The sequence below is a fragment of the Antrostomus carolinensis genome, unplaced genomic scaffold (assembly GCF_000700745.2).
Source record: "Antrostomus carolinensis isolate BGI_N321 unplaced genomic scaffold, ASM70074v2 scaffold3939, whole genome shotgun sequence".
NCBI classification, from domain to species: Eukaryota; Metazoa; Chordata; class Aves; order Caprimulgiformes; family Caprimulgidae; genus Antrostomus; species Antrostomus carolinensis.
This window is the reverse complement of record NW_010339088.1, coordinates 2,507-23,681: the sequence shown is the minus strand read 5'-3', so window position 1 is coordinate 23,681 and position 21,175 is coordinate 2,507. Positions and strand designations below refer to the sequence as shown.

General features: G+C 43.2%; 1 protein-coding gene across 1 annotated transcript in view; it reads right to left on the bottom strand.

The window, feature by feature from the left end:
- Nucleotides 1–15: 15 nt before the first annotated feature.
- The window catches only part of DNAI4 (dynein axonemal intermediate chain 4), a gene marked incomplete at its 5' end in the record, with an annotated part of 21,819 nt that continues 659 nt past the window's right edge, over nucleotides 16–21,175 (bottom strand). The window contains 14 exons of the mRNA XM_029086932.1: nucleotides 16–60; nucleotides 2,888–3,041; nucleotides 3,804–4,030; nucleotides 4,698–4,796; nucleotides 6,063–6,184; nucleotides 6,358–6,515; nucleotides 8,423–8,574; nucleotides 10,250–10,336; nucleotides 11,904–12,154; nucleotides 13,524–13,688; nucleotides 14,200–14,358; nucleotides 15,969–16,108; nucleotides 17,591–17,744; nucleotides 18,131–18,240. Coding sequence (XP_028942765.1) covers nucleotides 16–60; nucleotides 2,888–3,041; nucleotides 3,804–4,030; nucleotides 4,698–4,796; nucleotides 6,063–6,184; nucleotides 6,358–6,515; nucleotides 8,423–8,574; nucleotides 10,250–10,336; nucleotides 11,904–12,154; nucleotides 13,524–13,688; nucleotides 14,200–14,358; nucleotides 15,969–16,108; nucleotides 17,591–17,744; nucleotides 18,131–18,240 — 2,023 coding nt within the window. The remainder of the gene's footprint in view (nucleotides 61–2,887; nucleotides 3,042–3,803; nucleotides 4,031–4,697; nucleotides 4,797–6,062; nucleotides 6,185–6,357; nucleotides 6,516–8,422; nucleotides 8,575–10,249; nucleotides 10,337–11,903; nucleotides 12,155–13,523; nucleotides 13,689–14,199; nucleotides 14,359–15,968; nucleotides 16,109–17,590; nucleotides 17,745–18,130; nucleotides 18,241–21,175) is intronic.

The following is a 21,175-nucleotide window of genomic DNA, read 5'->3' as shown; positions in this document are numbered from 1 at the left end:
ATCGTTTAGCTACTGTTAAATAGCTCCAGCAGGACCCATTATGTCATGTAAGAGATCAGCCTGTAAAAGAAGAGGAAAGAAAGAGCTGCATGACAGTGTAAGTGCAGTGCAGGACATGCAGTGATCCTAAATTCCTCTTTATGAACTGAGAGCAGAACTGGTGCAGTGAGCATCCAGCAAGCAGGCTGAGGTGGTTTCTGTTATGTCAGCTGGTTCTTCCTCAGAGTTCTGGTAAAACTGTGCTCACCTCTAGCAATGCTCCTTCAAAATAGCGCTTTTTGGCAGGCCTGTTGGGCTGCATTTGTAGCATCGTACTTGGCAGCACACAGATAGATACCTGCCCCTCTGCTCCGCTCTCCTGAGACCCCACCTGCAGTGCTGCCTCCAGTGCTGGGGCCACCAACAGCACAAGGACATGGACCTACTGGAGCCAGTGCAGAGGAGGCCACGAGGATGATGCGAGGGCTGGAGCAGCTCTGCTGTGAGGACAGGCTGAGAGAGTTGGGGCTGTTCAACCTGGAGAAGAGAAGGCTCCGGGGAGATCTTATAGCGGCCTCCCAGTACCTGAAGGGGCTCCAGGAAGGCTGAGGAGGGACTTTGGCCAAGGGCAGGGAGTGACAGAACAAGGGGTGATGGCTTGAAAGTGGCAGAGGGGAGATGGAGATGAGATGGGAGGAAGAAATTGTTTGGTGTGAGGGTGGTGAGACAGTGTCCCAGGTTGGCCAGAGAAGTTGTGGCTGCTCCTCCCTGGAAGTGTTGAAGGCCAGGTTGGATGAGGCTTTGAGCAACCTGGTCTAGTGGAAGGTGTCCCTGCTGCTGGCAGGGGGGTTGGCACTGGTTGCGCTTTAAGGGCCCTTCCCACCCAAACCAGGCTGGGATTCTGTTATATTTATAAAGGAAATTCATTTTTGAGATGGCACACGTGGGGCAGCTGTAGATGTGATTGTCCCTGAGGTCATTGTCTCCCTTCAGCGTTGGGACCCTGCTGTGCTCAGCCCTGTACACACCTCAGCCGAGGAGGACTTTGCTTTTATCAGAAGGGAGTGGGAGAAAAGGACGATGCTGGAGAGCGGGGCTCCCTCTGGCTAATGAGGCTCTGTGACTCAGTGGCCACTTACACCACATGCCCAAAGTCTGTGAAATTAAGCAGAGATATTTTTATTCCTGTTCTGGTGTCATACCCAGAAAATTACCCTTGTACTTTTTATTAACTGAAGAACTTCTCTGCTTAGAGGACTTGGGCTGCTTCATGGTGATTTGTAGGAAAAAAAACCCCAAAACAACCCACTAATTTTGTTTTCTAAGTTTAACAACAACGCCCTCACTTCCAGTTTTTAAGGGAAATATATTTTTGCTCTGTGGTTTACAGCACTTGGCAAATGAGGCTGGTCATTACCTGAATTTCTAGATGCAATGCTGACAACTGTGAATTATTAATGGTTTAATATCCTAAGAGTGAAGGTTTGATTAACATCCACATTTTCTTTGTCTCCAAATTAAGTTTAGTGTTTTACAGTGTATAACTCAGAAGGATTTTTAAAAGCACCAGTCCCACTTTACAAATAGGGAACCCGAGGCCAGTAAGCCAAAGCTCAAAGGCCAAGGGGAGCAGTGTGGTTCAGGGCTGCAGGCCACCTGCAAGTAGATCCTGGAGGAGGGATCCACCCAGTGCTGGAGTACCCAAGGTGGCATCTGGGTTGTACCATGGACCAGGTAAGGAGGGCCCGGTGAGGCTTTGGGATGAATTAGCCCTGATGGATGCAAAAGTGGACAGAAGGGATTCACAGATGACATGGCTTTGACACTGCTGCTGACACGAGATCTATGCAGTGGTACGGTTGGGAGGGAACCCAGTTGTAAGGCAAGTCAAATTCTCACGTCATCTAGGACAGGAAAGCCCTCACTGGAGTAAGCAGTGGCTTCTGAAGAGTGATGCGATGGGCTGGTGGGTTTTCTGGCACCAAAGAAGTGAGACTATCTTGTTGGTGGCCAGGAGAGGGCATGTCACTCCTGCCTTGGCAGCAGGTAAAGGCATTCTGCCAAATCCAGACACCTGCAGGCTGCGTTTAGAGGAAGCTCCACCTTCCTGCCCTTGCCCCAAGTGTCCCTCCCAAATCCAGCTGTGGGGAGCCTCTGGATTTGTGATCAAGTAAAAGCTCAAGTTTAACGTTGACTTACCTGTTCCTGAAGTTTCATAGAATCCCAGAATTATAGTGGTCGGAAAAGACCTTTAAGATCACAAAGTCCAACCATAAACCCAACACTGCCAATCCCACCTCTAACCCATGTCCCTCAGCACTGTGTCTACACGACTCTTCAATCCCTCCAGGGATGGGGACTCCACCACTGCCCTGGGCAACCCCTTCCAATGCCTCAGAACCCTTTCAGCAAAGAAATTCTTCCTCACATCCCATCTCAACTGCCCTGGCCACAACTGGAGCCCATTTCCTCTTGTCCTGTCCCTGGGTCCTTGGTTGAACAGACCCACCCCCACCTCTCTCCACCCTCCTCCAAGGGACTTGCACAGAGCCACAAGGTCTCCCCTCAGCCTCCTTTTCTCCAGGCTCAACCCCCCCAGTTCCCTCAGCCACAAGGGAACTCAGCACACTTGTGCTCCAGACCCTTCCCCAGCTCCGTTCCCTTCTCTGGACACGCTCCAGCACCTCTGTGTCTTTCCTGCAGTCAGGGGCCCATGTTTCTAGTGGTGTGGGATTCAGAAGATGTAGGAACCACCTGTGGCTTTAATCTGCTTATGGAATTGCACCTGATTCCACTGATTTCAATATTTATTAGCTAGATCTTTACCAGAACACCCTTTCTGAGGAATGAAGCACCAGACAAACATGCGGGGCTCTCTGCACCACCACCTTCTCCTATCGAATCGTACCTTAATGCTGCTGGGAGCAGCCAGGTTCCGCAGCTCAAACACTCCGACTTCTCCTTTGCTGTTCCCCACGAGAAGGCAGTCGGTGTTCCTGGCGAAGAGCACGGATGTGAATTTCACCCCTGGGTCGGCAAAGCAAGAGATCACGGGGTTCAAGCTGCAACCCAGCAGAGACAAGAATTAATGGGTAACGTCACGTCTGCCTGAGTGTCCTCTCAGGTCAGTTCAGGCCTGGTCAGTGTTGTGTGTTTTACTTTTTGTGCTCTAGATTAACTCAAAAACTAAGAAGTGAGGGAGTGTTCTGTTTGGTCTCAACCAGAACAAAAATCCCAGCTGCTATTAACTACCCTCGTTGCCTAAAAGTTCTCCTGTTGCCTAATATCAGGGATGATCATGGTGGTTTCTATTTCTATTACATGAATAATTTGCTTTTTGCTGCTATAAGATTTGGGAGCTTCCTGCTGTCATTTATACTAAATAGTCCAGCCCAGCAGTACGAGGCCACAGGTTAATTAACTGCACGAGATGTGCATCTACTGTACAGGAGTGGGAAAATGGGAGAGTTACCAGAACTTCTGACCATCTTATCTTTAGAAAAAGTCCAAAATAACTCAGTTTTGGTATTTTTCCTTTTACCTATGTCAGTGGTAGAATCTGTGATTTCTGTAGCCAAAAAAAAAGCAGTTTTACCCTTTATCAGTTCCAGGAAGCATCCAGCTCCTTCTGTTATCATCACAGTTCTCTGGTAACTACCATCTGCTTTTACAAAATGAGTATTTCCAGATGCAGTGCTTTCAATAAGTAAGCAAACAAGTGTCATGGAGCTGTCACGATCTGATAACAATACTGATGAGGCAATAATATGCAGCTTTTGTGCCATTAAATTTCAGAATCTTCTTTGTGAAAAGTCATTACTTACATGCTGACACTGAGATCCCAAATTTCTACTTGGCTTTCATTGGCTGCTGCAAAGATGAAGGGTGATTTTGGAGACCACATAATGTCATGAACAAAAGCAGCAGTGGAACTGAAAGTTAAAGCGGGTGTCTGGGAATCCTGGTGCCATAAAATAATGCTCCAGTCTGCAGAGCAGCTGAGGAACATGTCGGTGCTGAATGGATTCCAAGCGACTTTGTAGACAGGACCCTTGGTGTTTGGGAAGAGACAAAAAAGAGCTTTGTATTATTGTGTTATTCTAGAGCTACAGCCTCACGGGATGGTTTTTAATAGTGACCTTTCATGGAAATCCCTGACTGTCCTCTGACTTTAACAGCAAAACCAGCATTGTGTTATGTGTACCCATAAGAATCGGGTGCAGCAGATGTGATAAGACAGGAGAGGTTTTAGGAATAAAAAGCATTCAGCTGATTCTGTCCCTTCACCAGTTGTTAGGAGAAGCTGATGCTGATGGGGCAGCTTCTTGGATGAAGCAGAGACTTTCAAAAAAAGAGGTGCTGTTAAAGTTCTGCCATCCTTCTCTCAGAGGTAAGACTATTTAATTGTGGTTTGCAAGACAATCAGTACTTCAATTTCTTAAATAAAGCCAGAACTAAAGCTTTAAAACACTTTATAGTAGCAGTTTTAATAAATTACTTAAAAACCCCCATCCTTATAGTGTTGAAAGTCATCCTGTAAGACTGTGATGCTTTATGCTCTGGGAATTCATTCCCAATACAGGAAATGAAGTTTAGTTTTCTTTTGTTGCAGATGTTTTGTTTAGCAAATATAAGCAAAGAAACTGTTACATTTGTGAACATAATTGAACAGGTTCTGTCAACTGAACGGGCATTCCTTTTTCTATATAATCACTCACCTTATGGCCTCTGTATGTCTCTAGAAACTGCTCATTGCATGAAGAAGAACACTTGTGGATATGACCCTCTTCTGTTCCAGCAAGATAAAGATCAGTGTCCTGAAAGAAAGGTAAGAGTAGTCTAAGTTGGATTAACCTATTTATCACTTATCCCAAAATCTACAAAGGACTGGTTGAGTTTGGCAGTGACAGTCCTTGGAAGAACTAAGGTGGTGTTGCCAGGGTGTTGTGTGTTGGGCTGCTTGCAGATGTGTGTGTGCAGTAGATGTAGCGGTGCTGTCACGTATCAGATGTGTTACGTGTGTTCTCCATCTGTGCAGAACGTACGCTGTGATTTTTGACTCCTGAAGAATCTCAGGCTTTCTGTGATCCACATGGGCAAACGCCTGAATTCTTCAGATGCTCTGAGGAGAACTCAGCTGGATGAAGAGGAGGAGCACAGCCATCTAAGTCCTACACTCGGGAGATGTTGAACAGTCAAATTCTCACTGATTTGACCAACGCACAGAGGAGAGCTACCCTGGGATGTGGCCCGAAGCAAACGTGAGTGACACGGCTGAAATGACACAGTTGTTCACCTACAGGGATTACTTGCTCGGTTTACTGTATCATCCATTTTGAGTAAAATTGTTATTATCTAAGAAACAATTTGTTTCAGAACTACATATGCTTGAAATACCAGTGGCAGGCTAGTGCATATTAAAGTATCACAGAACGTTGGGGATTGGAAGGGACCTCGAAAGATCATCCAGTCCAATCCCCCTGCCAGAGCAGGAACCTCAATGAGATCACACAGGAAGGTGTCCAGGCGGGTCTTGAATGTCTCCAGAGAAGGAGACTCCACACCCTTCCTGGGCAGCCTGTCCCAGGGCTCCGGCACCCTCACTGTAAAGAAGTTTCTTCTCAAGTTGAAGCAGAACCTCCTGTGTTCCAGCTCACACCCACTGCCCCTTGTCCTACCATTGGGCATCACTGAGAAGAGCCTGGCTCCATCCTCCTGACATTCGCCCTTTGCATATTTATAAACATTAATGAGGTCACCCCTCAGTCTCCTCTTCTCCAAGCTAAAGAGCCCCAGCTCCCTCAGCCTTTCCTCAGCAGGGAGATGCTCCACTCCCTTCATCATCTTGGTGGCTCTGTGCTGGACTCTCTCCAGCAGTTCCCTGTCCTTCCTGAACTGTGGGGCCCAGAACTGGACACAATATTCCAGATGTGGCCTCACCAGGGCAGAGTAGAGGGGGAGGAGAACCTCTCTTGACCTAAACCTCTCTTGACCTCCTCAGCTGATCCAGTTGAGGATCTCACCCCTGTACCCCATAGTCCTCCTTCATAGTACTTTAGCCAGGATGAACTTTCTGAGCCTACCTTTGGATGGAAGTCAAAGCACATTCCAGCTGCATGTTGCAATATCAGAGCTTCACTTCTCCTTTCTTTCTCACTTGGTAATTTTTTCTTCTCACTTTCTCTTTGCTTTATTTTCATCAGATCTGTGCAAATAGCAAAGAGCTTTTGTCAAACAGGTTATGTGACAGTGCTATAAATAGCTCCTGCTTCTTTGGAATGCTCAACAGCTCTTCAGTGTTTTGTGTATGATAACTGGTATAAAGAATGTCACCTGAAATCAAATGAAGCCATTGCCATTGCAGGGGAAAATTCTTACCAGTGCAATCTAGTCTTTTCTGTATAAACCACTCGGTTACTCGGCCGTCTGCTGAGATACAGATTAATCTCTCTTTTTTGCCATCTCCTGTTGGGCCTCTGTCCTGTTCCACCCACCTCACTTGCCATACAGGACCTGTATGTTTATTTGAAGATTCACTGGGACAAAAAATGCTCATGATAAATCATATATGAACAAAGACAAGACAATACATTTGAAAAATAATTTACCTTCCACTTTATAATGAACATCAAGTCGTATGACAGAAATGTTGTTTAGCTTTTCTTAAAAAAAAAATTAAAATTCAGATCTAAAAATTGGCTCTTTTCTCCAGGAAACTGCTTCTTTTATCAGACATGTTTGATGTTTAATTTCAGGGCACTGTTTAATGTGCTGACACGCCTTTCATTGATATTTGATCATTAAATCAATCTGCCCTTCGTAGGAGAGCGCCCAAGACCTGGAGAGTTGCCTGCAAGGCGTATGTTTCCCTGATCACCCCTTCTCTCTCATTTTCTTCTTAATTCCTGCTTGTCCCTCACCTGTTATGATATTCTCTCCATTTTTGGCATGTGGAATCAGAGAGCAAACACCAAAAGCTACCACTGATCTGCCATAGGGATTTATTATCTGGGGCAGGATCATAGAATCATAGAATAGATTGGGTTGGAAAAGACCTCCAAGATCATCAAGTCCAACCCCTGATCCAACTCCAATTACTATATCATGGCACTAAGGGCCACGTCCAATCTCTTTTTAAAAACCTCCAGGGATGGTGAATCCACCACCTCTCTGGGCAGGCCGTTCCAGTGCCTGATTACCCTTTCTGTAAAGAATTTCTTCCTAACATCTAACCTAAACCTCCCCTGGCAGAGCTTGAGCCCATGCCCCCTTGTCCTATTGTTGGTTGCCTGGGAGAAGAGACCAACCCCCACCTGGCTATAACCTCCCTTCAGGTAGTTGAAGAGAGTGATGAGGTCACCTCTAAGCCTTCTCTTCTTCAGACTAAACAACCCCAGCTCCCTCAGCCTCTCCTCACAGGACTTGTGCTCAAGTCCCTTCACCAGCCTAGGATTGTCCTAGTTAGTTAGTACATGGAATATAAAGTGATCTGTGGTGGTGACTTGCTGCATTCTCTTAAAAAGTCAGAGCACAGGACTCATTTGTTTCACCTTTCCAACATGGGGAATTTGCTTTGTACTCACAGCAAGAGCACAGAGTGTTTCATACCCCAGATAAGGACCAGTGGTGTTAACATAATATAAGCATTTATGGGCAGAGAGAAGAGTAGGGAATGATGGCAGTGTGTGAGGATTTGGCTGCATCAGTGTAAATAGTTGGATGGGAAAAGTCCAGTTGGCCCACTCTGGCCTTTACAGGCATTTATGCATTGCCATAAATTTTGATGTCTGGGATTTTGCTCCAGAAACTTCTAGTATTTGAGAGTATGGAGTGTTTGTCTAGGTATTTCCATTCAAAACTGGAGGATGATGACAAAAGTTGACAGGCTGAGAGAGTTGGGGCTGTTCAGCATGGAGAAGAGAAGGCTCCAGGGAGACCTTCTAGTGGCCTCCCAGTACCTGAAGGGGCTCCAGGAAAGCTGGGGAGGGACTTTTCATAAGGGCAGTTAATGACAAAACAAGGGGAAATGGGTTTAAGCTGAAAGAGGGGAGGTTTAGATGAGATATTAGGAAGAAGTTCTTCACTGTGAGGGTGGTGAGACACTGGAACAGGTTGCCCAAGGGAGTTGTGGCTGCTCCTCCCTGGAAGTGTTGAAGGCCAGGCTGGATGAGGCTTTGAGCAACCTGGTCTAGTGGAAGGTGTCCCTGCTGCTGGCAGGGGGGTTGGAACTGGATGAGCTTTAAGGTCCCTTCCAATCCAAACCAGTCTGGGATTCTATGAAAAGTTGGAAAAAAAAAAATTGTGCCACATCCCTGAGCATTCCCAAGACTTACTTAATCAAAAGTGTTACTATTCCCTCAGCTTCTCACTTGTGGCTATTCTTTTATTTCTCATTTGCTAAGATGTGACCAAGGTGGGAGGAGACAGGACATCAGAGCCTTACCTGCTGTCCAGAAGTGCAGTGTCCTTACAGCTCTGTACATTATAGATCGCGACAGACCCGTTGTACATTCCAACTGCTAAAAGATTTGGGCTTGCTGTAGAAAAATCCAGAGCAGTCACACCATGCTCGCTCCGGAAAACACGCTCTGGCCACTGACCAGTGGGGAAGTAATAAAAGAACATTTCAAGTTAGTCTCTTAATTTACCTCAGTCTTCTCGACACTGGATACTGAATTGTCAGGCTCTGCTGGAAAATTCAAGTGCTGATGACCATAGTGACTACTTCTAGAGAGAAATGAGGTGCAGTATTCAAAATAGTTCAGTTTCTTTCTTACTGCAACTGATAATATTAGGAAAAAATAAAGACCATGCAGAAATATGACACTCTAAAATAAATTAGATGGGCCTACTCCAGACCAAATACCTAAAAATCAAGTTCCCTGAGATTCAGCTATGTGAGTACAGTGTGTTTTTGTTTGTTTTGTTGGGGTTTTTTTATTTTTAAAACAAATTTGGCATTTTGGAAAATTTCTCCAGTTGTTTTCTATCTTGTAATATGAACTAAGTACCTTTCCAATTATAGAAACTTACCTGAAGGTAAAATGCAATCTAAGGTACTTCAGGTCATCTGTAAACTGCTATTTTCATGGAATTTCTCCATGTAACCAAAGAACTGATTCAGCTCTGTTATAAGATTAAAATAATTCTTATTTCTGAATGTTTGGGACTCAAGGACCATGGTGACATCAGGAGTAGTTGATTGTTGTTGACGTGATAAACACACATCAAAGACTTGACTCTGAATGATTTAACTTAGTCTAATAGACAGTTCTGGGCAAGTGAAGTTTGTAGCAGAAATCAAACTAAAGTTGTCTAATTTGGCAGCAATCAGGTGATTTTTACTGAGTCGCTTTGTAACTGAGATTTCCAAGACTTTGGGAAAAAAAAAGGCTAGTTAAAAAAGGATCACTTTTCAGATGGATATGTAAAGATTACATCTGTGCTACATATATGAAATCTGCTGTCTGTCTGACAGTGTTATGAGAAGTTAGATTAGATAATTAGACCTCATTATATACTTTTTATTATATATTTTAAATTTTTTTCCCCTTCAGTCTAACAGAATTTCATGGTACAACAGAAAGTGGTTTGGAAATGATAATCCTTAAATTTAAAATACAGCTGTTCTCTGTAATGAGAGTTTGGAAGGAGCGAACAAACAGTCTGTAGGTTTTGAAGAACAAAAGGCAAATGGATTTATTTTTGCATTTGCCGTGCTCAAGACTTTTTCCAGTCTAAAAAATAATTTCTCCACACCTGGGTCTACCCACAGTAATAACAAAACTGATTTAGAGTCTTGGGTAGGTGACCCTAGGGACTGGAAATGGGATCTGAGATCTGCATCGCTCAGTTGTGTAGCACAGACTGGTGCTACCCGCGAGTCATAACCATCTGTTAGTTGTTTGGTGGCCTGTGTGCAGTGAGTTTAGTTCCTGTGAACAGATGTCCGTGTTACCAAACCACCAGGACAGTCAGCACCTCTCTTGGAAGTGTCAGTTGAGAAGAGGGACAGGCACAGAAAATAAACTGCTTCCTACGGGCACTTTTTTCGGGGGGGTGAAGAGTTAAGCACATTGTTAAGATACTGCAGTTGGAATAAATTTTCTAGAAACGTGTGGTTTGGGCTAGGAAATTCAACCTTACTGGCTAGGTCTTGCTTTTTGAAACAGGAAGAGGCAAATAAATAAAGCAGAAATAGTATAACCAAAAAAAAAAATGCATTGAAGAAACAAACAAAAACCAAGAAAACAAACTGGCTGCTTGTTACCATGGGGTTCTTCAAGGACCAGCAGCAAGCCAAGCCTTTCTTCTGGTCTTTAAAATCAAACGCTCCATAACCAACAGCTAAAAGATCCTGAAAGCACAAATTAACAGATAGATCTCAGTTTCACTTGAACTTCAGTAGTAAAAGGCAATTTTCTGTTAACAGAGACTCTCAGTGCAAAGTCTGGAATAATAACTCTCATGTGATATGAGTGTAGACTAGATGTGAGGAAGAAATTCTTTGGTGTGAGGGTGGTGAGACAGTGTCCCAGGTTGGCCAGAGAAGCTGTGGCTGCTCCTCCCTGGAAGTGTTCTCGGCCAGGTTGGATGAGGCTTTGAGCAACCTGGTCTAGTGGAAGGTGTCCCTGCTGCTGGCAGGGGGGTTGGGACTGGATGAGCTTTGAGGTCCCTTCCGACCCAAACCAGTCTGGGATTCTATATACAAGTAGAACAACACACAAGAAGAACAGAATTTCTAGAACACTGGAAACTGTTTCAACTAGAAGTATATTAATTGTCACTATCAGTTGTGTTTGCAATCTCCCCTCCCTGGCCATCATAAAAATAGGTCCCTTTCCAGAGATGAATATACAGTATTCCATTAAAATCTGGTTATAGAATAAGTAATAATACTTCTAATTTTCTCTCTCAACATTAGCTGTAAAAGGAGCTTCAGTGACCACCTCAGATTCCTAGCTTTTAGCTCTCTACAGTGGGGTCTGATGAATTCTGTTCATTCCTTTTCCATAAGCAGAAGAAAGAGCAGAAAAATTGCAGTCTTCAACTCCATTATTTTTTTTTCCTACACACAACAACTAGTTTGTGCAACTTAACACTTTAAAAATAGGTATTTCTTTGCTCTGTAATTCTAAGACTGAAGTCTATAAATGTGTCCAACTTTAGAATATCTGGGGATCTGCTGTACTAACATTCTGAAATGGGCTTTATTTTCTCTCTTTTTTTACACTGGGGCAATCTTACTGGTTTTATGTTTCTAATCCTCACCTGCTTTTTACCTTCCTTCCATTCAGTATTTTTCTTGTGGCCATAAGAGAGCTCTGTTGGAAAAACTGAGCCTTACATTACTCTCAAAGTGGAGATGTCTGAGTCATTCTCACCTCCACTGAAATGGAATTAAATAAACCTGGGCCAGCAGCTTAGAAATCTGTGCTTGTTATTATGATTCTTACCCTTCAAGTTTGATGAATGCCACTTTCTTGGGAGATTATTGTTAGAAACAACGATGTGCTATTGAAACTATCATGAATAAACTCTGTCAGTGGTGACAGAGTTTAGGAGTAAGGGGTTCAATCAACTTTCAGTTCTATAACAGACCAAATTTATAATCTTAACATGGTTGTTCAGGTGACCATCCATGCTAAACTGACTTATTCTGGACTAGTTAAAGCTGTTGGGAGATCTTTGTAGGAAAAGCTTAGTGCAGGTGTCCAACCCGTTGAATAACGTAGCAACGTTGATATGTGGAAGGACAAAATAGAGAGAGTGGGATGCAAAGACAACCAACCTACCTGACTGCAGGGCTGAATCCATCTCTGAGCTCCCTCCCAACAAAGTATATCAAAATCAGGAGTTTATTTACACCAACAATTGCTCATCCCATTTATAAACAGCTTAGAAGAAGGGATTTGTTAACTCACTGGGTTGACTTTGCTCCAAGCCATGCTGCTCACACTGTGACCCTGAGTCAAATCACACACATATGACCACAGCTGTTCCGGTCTGGGAGGTACAATTTCTTCTGGGGTTTTATTTAGACCTGACAGAATTGATGGGTCAATTAATGCTCCCGTCAGCTCTTCCTTATCCTTCTTTTCCTTGTCATGCTCTTCCTGTTGAGCTGCTTTCAGGGCTGCTGCTGTACCACTAGTGTCTGTTGTAACATTGAGATCTGAAATGCACAAATATGGTAGAGTCTGAGTAGTAACATTTCACTTATCTAACTCCAGTCATTCACATCAGAAGAAAAATCTACCTCTTCAGCAAATACTTTGCAGCAAAAAAGATCAAGATTTGAGGAATAAAGACATCCTGTCTTCTAAAATGGTGGCTAAAATGTTGATAGGACATAGAAGATGGCTGGATGTAGTGTGCTAGTTATGCTCCAGGTGTTTAATGAGTAGATTTAACTACCCAGCAACAAGTTACAAATATATGTCTGTGCCCAACCAGGAATGTTCCTAATCTCTTCTATTTAAAAATTTATTTAAACAGGGATTTTTTTCAAGTTAGATGCCAAGTTTTAAAGAGCCACACTGAAGCCACCCATTGATGCTGTGATATTGTAGTTAAATTACATGATGCTGTAATAAGTTGCTCATTATTTGGGAAAATTAAGTGTAGAGCATATTTTTAGACTGTGTTTGCCAAGTATTTTTTTGTTTACTCATCCCTTCATTTTCTGCAATGTGCAAATTGTAAATTGATCTCAGATCACTGTCAACAAAATAAGAACACAATATCTATGTTGCCCAAGGTTGCCCAAGGAAGTTGTGGATGCCCCCTCCCTGGAAGTGTTGAAGGCCAGGCTGGATGAGGCTTTGAGCAACCTGGTCTAGTGGAAGGTGTCCCTGCTGCTGGCAGGGGGGTTGGGACTGGATGAGCTTTAAGGTCCCTTCCAATCCAAACCATTCTATGATTCTATTATATTGTCAGAGGAAAAAGTCCTCCTGGCCAGTATCATGCAGAAAATAACAGGTTCATTGCCTGAGAAACTGAATCTGCCTTTTTTTTTTTTTAATCCCTGTGTTAACTGAGAACTCCTGTGAAAGGTAAAATATTAGTCAGCACTCAGGTCCAGGTAATGCCTCTTACAGTCTGCAGTGAAAGTGCTTTACGTTAGACACTGAACATCTATCAGGCTAAAACTTCTGTTTGCCATCAGTCTCCTTATAAAATAAAAAAACAAAAACTGTAAAAGACATTCCAATGAAAAAAATGGTTGGAGAAGTAGCAGAATTAATCTGTATCTGAACTATCAGGAAACAAGTTTGACTAATACTTGGAGTAAGTCTCAGTTTGTGGTGCTAAAGGGAGATGAGCCAGCTCAGAACTCATTTATTCAATTCTTCCACCAAGTAGGGTAGGGATGGCTGTTAAAGTGAGTGTAAAACTGCAAAGGTCATGCTGACATCTCGTAAACTCTCCTTTCCTTTGTCTATTTCTTAAATGACTTGTCATCTGTAAAGGCATTCAGTGAGGGACATAACTCCATGGCTTTCAATAGCATGCAAAGCCTTGTGCTGACAACAGAAACAAACCTATAAGGACGGGAAATTGCCGATAAGCTGCAAGTTTGGGTTGAAAAATATTCTCCATTAGAATCCTCTCCATGAAAAATAAATCCTGCTGAAATTTTTCTGATGTTAGTATAGCTTCTGAATGGCATTCCTCCTCTTTGTGGATTCTGTCAAGAGCAGTGCTTTCTGAAATCATTGTAGAAGTTGTGCTACCTGACAACAGATAATATGGGAAAAATCAGTTTTAACATGGTCATACTTTACAGGTAGAAGTCAAGGGGATAGGAAATCTCCTCCTTTTCCACCTGAAAAAACACAGAAGAATCTATCATCATCAAAAAATACTTCCACTATTATTTTTTTCTTGCTTTAACTTTGTTTTCTTTTATTGCTCACATACTCCATACGATGGGATACTTCTGGAATTTTTCACAAATAGCGTTTTGCTTTCACTGTCCTCAGTAATTTAGTACCAGCAAACTCTGTCACTGACTATTTATCTTTATTTAAGATCATTTATGATGGCATTGTACAGAAAAGGTCTCAGTGCAGACCTGTCCAAGATTCTTTAGCAAACTCTTTCAAGTGCCAGACAGGCAGATTTCACATTTTCTGCATGTAGTTTTCACCACACAACATAGAACATGGCTTAGAAGGATGAAAAAAGGGCAGAAATGTAAACCTGGACAAAGGTTACCTCTGTCAGAAGACATGGGCATAGTCTGATCGTGCTCTTTAGTTGTATGAGATTTGCTGCAGTTCCCAGTTGTGGTTCTGCTACCTCCTGCTTTTGGGGTAGATTCTGTTTCTGATCCATTAAATGGATTGTTCAAGTGCCAGGAAGTGACAATCATCCCTAGAAACGAGTGACACTGCATTATACACGGCTCCTGTCTCGCTGCATTACGAAGGACTACGTACAGCTGAGCAAAGATTCACTTTTTGTACTGTACTCCCAACTGTTTGGCAGAGGAGCTTTGAAACCAGCTGAGGGTCAGACAAGGCTGTAGCAGCAGCTGGTGTGTGATCGCAGCCACTGCATCAGGGTCTTCTGGGTGTGTTGCCTTCCCTTCAGCAGGGCCATCTCCCAGTGAAACCTTGCCTTTGCATGCTCAGCTTTTCAAACGCGGCTTGGGATCAGCCCTGCTGATGCTCAAGGCACACAAAAAAGGAGAAGAGATGTGTTCAAGTCAGATTAATCATAGAATCATGGAATGGTTTGGATTGGAAGGGACCTTAAAGCTCATCCAGTTCCAACCCCCCTGCCAGCAGCAGGGACACCTTCCAGTAGACCAGGTTGCTCAAAGCCTCATCCAACCTGGCCTTCAACACTTCCAGGGAGGGGGCATCTACAACTTCCTTGGGCAACCTGTTCCAGTGTCTGACCACCCTCACAGTGAAGAACTTCTTCCTAATATCTCATCTAAACCTCCCCTCTTTCAGTTTAAACCCATTTCCCCTTGTTTTGTCATTAACTGCCCTTATGAAAAGTCCTTCCCCAGCTTTCTTGTAGCCCCTTCAGGTACTGGGAGGCCGCTAGAAGGTCTCCCCGGAGCCTTCTCTTCTCCAGGCTGAACAGCCCCAACTCTCTCAGCCTTAATATCTGGTTTACATCTCTTTTTTTTTTTCCACACTCATTTTACATACACTAATGAACACAAAGGAGAAATGTTTGGAACAGCATTCCCTGTAGTTTTCTTTGGTCTCCTAACCAAAAAAAAGTCCATAGTGAGGCAAAGCTCAGTGTGCATATCTAAACCCTAGATATTCCTCTAGAATTTTTTTAGAGCATTGGTCTTGAACATTTTGTAAAATTGCATCTATCTGTCTTGTGAGACTGCCAAGACCTTCTGCTTTCACCAAGACTTTAAATCTCTTAACAGAGGTTCTCTTCTTTGCATTATGGCAAATGGAAATAGAAGCCAACATCACTGAAAAGTTAAAAGGAAAAAAAGGGAACCATGTCCTTTCATATTTCAAGAGCACAGTTGAGTGTTAAGTGAAGTTCTGCCTCCTAAGAAGGAGTCTCTGCTTGCAAAGTGGGAGCCTTCTCTTCTCCGAGCAGCTCTCAGCAGGACAGAGCAGCTCTCAGCCAATGTAATGACCATTTTCTTGCAATGGATAGAGTGTGCCAGCACCAATGATCGGGTATTGGGAGTGGCAGAAAAGCCCACCACAAATCACACTGGTCTGTCTGAACTTAAAGCTCTGGTAGTGAAAGTTGAGGAAATATCTTCTCCTGCTTAGAGAGGGAAGAAAGAAAAAAAACCTCATTTTCTCAGAGTCCTACCTGCGTGTGGGGAGTCAGTTGTGAGGTCCCATGATCTCGCTGTATGCTGGTTTTCCCAAGTAAATATTTCATAATAAACTAAATGTAATAATAAACCCAACTGCCAAGGGTACAATTTAGTAAATGAAAGCCTGTTCTTACCAAATACCCTTTCTTAAACTCTGAGAGTAGTTTACCTTTATCTTCCATGATGATTTTGTCACATTGCACCTCCTTGTTCTTTGCAGCTCCGTTAATGGTTTGCATCGTTTTCTCTACAAAGCGATCATTACCAGCTCTATTTTTGCAAATGTCAGCATAAATCTTATTCCTCTCCCTTGGGGGGGGAAAAAAAGTATTTTGACTTTCAGAAAAAACATTTGCCTTCAGATTCTCAGTGTATTTAACCACAAGTTGAACAGGTGAGAATACTCCATGTCATAAATTTAGTGCTCAGGGTTTTTTTTTTGATTGCTAGAGTGAAATAAACTCTACGTATTGTCTTTCAGCAGCTGTTTCTGACCTTGTGATGCTGTTCTAAAACAGCACCTAGAGGTAGTCATCAGCAAATTCACTACTCCAACTGCTTTTGCACTTTGGTGCAATTCAAAGGAATTCAGAAAGATGTAACTCTCATCAGTTGGCAGTGAAAGGCAACGCATCCAAGAGACAAAAATGAAACTAGTATGTTTCTGTTTCACCCAGCCCTCGGGTTCTGTAGGATGGTCAGTGGGAACCATGAAACTTTTTCTGTTGTTTTGGTTTCAATATTCTGGTTTTGGTTTCAATATTCTAACAGCAGATGTAGATTATACCCAGCCTTGGTCCACCAACAGGTTGCTGTGCTCAGGAAGAGTCTGTTCCTATACATTTGGCACTATATGCTCAGTACACCAGCTAGGTTTGATTCAGAGGATGCTCTTCCTCCTCCTTCCCAAAAAAATCACACCAGTGTGATTCACAGACATGGGGAGGTTGGAGTCCTACCATGAACTTTGTGTGTACTAGCAGAAAAAACTCACTTAGGTACATGGTTTGACTTGCTAATTGCAGCATGCTGCATCTCAGGCTTTGGGACTTAGGTCTACAAAAGCTGTGTGACAGATCTCTCAGTCTGACATCTGTCCTGGAGAGAACTTTGCTGCACTCTGTCCCAGTCAGCTCCTGGGAGGAAGCCAAGAAACGATGTGTTCTACGTTAACTCCCTACCAAAGTTCATGGTACTCCAGGGAGGAGACTCTGAAGTGGAAACACACTAGATGCAACTCAGGGAAGACACAGTTATTTTAAGAGGCAAGGTCACATGCAGTGGGGTGAGGTTCCTTCTAGCTAGAAGCACTGTGAAGAGCTTCAGAGGACACCAAGGCCTGCCTAGTTTGTTTCTATCTTTGTTATTAAGAAATGATTAGCTGTAAAGGTTTTGTGTAAAAATAACACACGAGGATCAATGCAGAGGTTTGCAGTTTCTTACTGCTTTCAGTAAAGTTAAATGGTGTCATTCATGTCCACCACACTTCCCCATCTTCTCTTTCCCCCATCCCCTGTGTGTTCTCTTGTTGCCATCCCCTGCTTTGGCTAATCTGCCTTCATTTATCAGTGAAAGAGGTTATGAATTGGATCAACAAGGTGGAGTAGTAAGGAATTTAAGCTGTCTTGTCAAAAGAGAGACTCAAGCTTGATCTGGCTTTAAACAGAAGTGAAATGACCAATTCAGAACACTGAACCTATGTGTAAGCAGCCTGGTCAGGACTTTGTGATCAGCAGAAACTGGGTGTGCTGAGCACACAACGTGCATGAACACAACTACCCGTATACATACAGAACTCTTCCAGCATCTTCTGACTCGACAGACACCGCAACAGATGGCATGTCCAATATCCTGATAGTTTCTGTCTCTGTGAGGTAAATATCCACTGTCCTATCCAAGTCTTCTTCTGTCAGTTCTTCTGTCTCCTCTTGCCTCACCTGCACATCTGAAAAATTACATGAAGTTAACAACACGAGACCTTTTCTGCTCTAGAGTTAAAAGAAGACAAATTAATTCTAAAAGTATTGTAATGATCAGGAGCCAAAACTTGTGAGGCACCAAGTTCCTTGCCCCCACTGACTGCAGTGTCTCACAAATCACAGTGCTCCAAAGAAGAGTTTAAAGAGTTTAGGTTGCCCAAGGAAGCTGTGGCTGCTCCTCCCTGGAAGTGTTTGTGGCCAGGCTGGATGAGGCTTTGAGCAACCTGGTCTAGTGGAAGGTGTCCCTGCTGCTGGCAGGGGGGTTGGGACTGGATGAGCTTTAAGGTCCCTTCCAACCCAAACCAGTCTAGGATTCTATGAAGTCTATAATTATACAGTGTATGTTCTTTACCAGATATGCCAACAGTTGTGTCTCGTCGAGAGCCGGGTTCTGCCGTTTCATGTAGTACGGTCTCAGATGTTGATGTGCTTGATAGAGAAGTAAGGCTGCTTCCATAGGTCCTTCAGTAACAGAGAAATGAAGTAGAAATAGTAGGTGAGAGTCCAGATGTCAGTTAGCAAAGCACTAACAAAAATAGCCGTGTGGTTATCGGGATAAACCACAGGAGACTCCAGTAGCACAGACAGGGACGCGTGCATTGTAGAAGAAGTCAGTTGTAAGGGCAGCTAATGACAAAACAAGGGGAAATGGCTCTAAACTGGAAGAGGGGAGGTTTAGATTAGATATTAGGAAGAAGTTCTTCACTGTGAGGGTGGTCAGACACTGGAACAGGTTGCCCAAGGAAGCTGTGGCTGCTCCTCACTGGAAGTGTTCTCGGCCAGGTTGGATGAGGCTTTGAGGAACCTGGTCTAGTGGAAGGTGTCCCTGCTGCTGGCAGGGGGGTTGGGACTGGATGAGCTTTAAGGTCCCTTCCCACCCAAACCAGTCTATGATTCTATAAGTCATAGAAGGCTTAGGAAAGAAAATAATGACATGGTTTGAAAAAGACTGAAAAAGGAAGAATTCCTCTGGCAGCTTATCCCGAGGCATTAAATAGCTGATGGAAAAGCAGCTGTTGAGCTCTCAGATTCATTCTTAGCGTATCATAATGTGAAGTGTTGGCTACCTACGGCGTGATAACACATACACAGTGCTGATAGCACTGTTCTCAACCAGAATTTAGATCCTCTGGTGCTTTGCATGTGCTGAAATGGCTTTGAAATGCACAAGAAACTCATTTGAAGGGATTAGCTTGTTAAAAAAAAACAGGTAATGTTGATAGAGGGGATAGCTGTGATAACTAGAAGTAAAACTCCAAACTTAGATACTCTTGGGAGGTTCGTGAGCAAATTTTCTCTTTCTCAAAAGCTAAGTGTGAGCAATTATAAATCATAGAATCATAGAATCATGGAATGGTTTGGGTTGGGAGGGACCTTAAAGCTCATCCAGTCCCAACCCCCCTGCCAGCAGCAGGGACACCTTCCACTAGACCAGGTTGCTCAAAGCCTCATCCAGCCTGGCCAAGAACACTTCCAGGGAGGAGCAGCCACAGCTTCTCTGGCCAACCTGGGACAGAGTCTCATCACCCTCACACCAAAGAATTTCTTCCTCACATCTCATCTAATCTAATCTAATATCTAACCTCCCCTCTTTCAGCTTAAACCCATTTCCCCTTGTTTTGTCATTAACTGCCCTTATGAAAAGTCCCTCCCCAGTGAAAAGTCCTTCCCCAGAAGGCGTACAAATCATACAAAAGGCATTTGAAAAAGACAATTTTTAAGATTTGTATTTAAAACTTAAGTGAAATAATTTCATTTTGTCTTTTAAATGAAGAGCTCTCGCCTCCAAAAAGGATGTGTTGATTTTTTCAGGAGATGATAGCTTGTATTTTTAAGTAAATTTTTGGTGTATATTTGCTCCTGGTTAATATCCCTCCCTCTGGGGATTATCCTTTATAAGAGCAAGCCCAGGAAAAATAACAAAAAGATAGTTCTCAAAGAGCAATCTCTTCGTCTCAGAAATCACAATGGCATTAACTTTGCAAAGAAAACAGTCAGTAATGCTTTTCTTTAACTTACTTTTCTTTTTTCCAGTGCTGAATGCAATAGTCTTTCATTCTCTTTGAATAAATAAATAGCATCTCCTCTCCATACAGCAGGGAAGTGTACACACCACTGGATAAAGTGCTGTGGTTCATTATTTTTCATTTTAAACACAAATAGTTATTTACCTTCTCTCACATGATTAAATTGAATTTGTCAGCCTGAAGATACAACAGTTCAAGTCCATTGACTGTGTTTATTCCCTCTGTACTGACAGTTTGTAAATGAAAGCTCGTGAGTAGTGAAACATGGAATTTAGCAGTTTTAACTCAAAAATCTTTGTAGAGGAGCAGTTTTTGAAATGGATGCTCATAATCACACAGAGGCAAGTTGTTTAAATTAGTTTAAAAGAGAGGATTCTCATTATGTTAAGGATATTTTGATATTTGAACTGAAGTAGTTGTGTTTGTAAAAAGGGCTGGCTGTACTGAAGAAATACCATTAAAACTGAGAAAATACTTTAAAATAAATGTTTAACTCTTCAGTGAAACCAGACCTTTTGTTTCCAAAGCATTTTTCCATACCCACAGCTATGCAGGTACTGATATATTCCAAGTTTTGAAAAAATACACTTGGGGAAGGCAGAGAGCATCTGAAGTAGCTGAAGGGAGTGAATTAACGAGCTCAGACAACCAGAACACAACCTCCTCCACCTTTAACATCGTGTTTGGTCACGTACCTGTGTACAGGTGCTGTCATAACTTTGTAGGCAGGCCTGACCATTACACAACCTGCAGTTGGGGTGTCTGCATTTTTGAGCTGTGAGGTGCTCATCACCATCTCTAAATATGGTCCATTCGGGGATGTTCCATAAGAAAATGTGGTTTAGGGAGGAGAATTTGAGTAAAATTAGGAATATCACAGCTGTGTGTGCTGCAGTCTGCTCTCACCTGCATGGATTAGCATTTCAGCAGTGGCTCTGACAGAGTCAGTGTCCTGGTTTGGCTAGGATAGAGTTAATTTTCTTCTCAGTAGTTAGAATAACTGTGTTTTGGTTTCAGTGTAAGACTTGTTACGAGAAGAACACTGATAAAAGTCCTGATGTTATGAGTTGCTGCTGGAGCTCAAGGCCATTGTGTTTGGCTGGTTCACAGCTGCATCAGGACTGGGAGGGAGAAGTGGAGTGAACAGCAAACCCCAAACTGGCATCTGGATGTGACAGTGAGATATTCCAGATCAGATCATGTCATGGTCAGTATATTATCTGGGCCTGACCGGAAAGGGGGGGATTCCCTCTGGCTTTGGCTCGGGCTCTGGCTCTCCCGGGATTGTGGTTTCGGGTCGGGATTGTGGCTCCTCCAGGATCGTGATCTGGGAACGGGCCGGGCTTGGTCAGTGGGTGGTGAGCAATGGC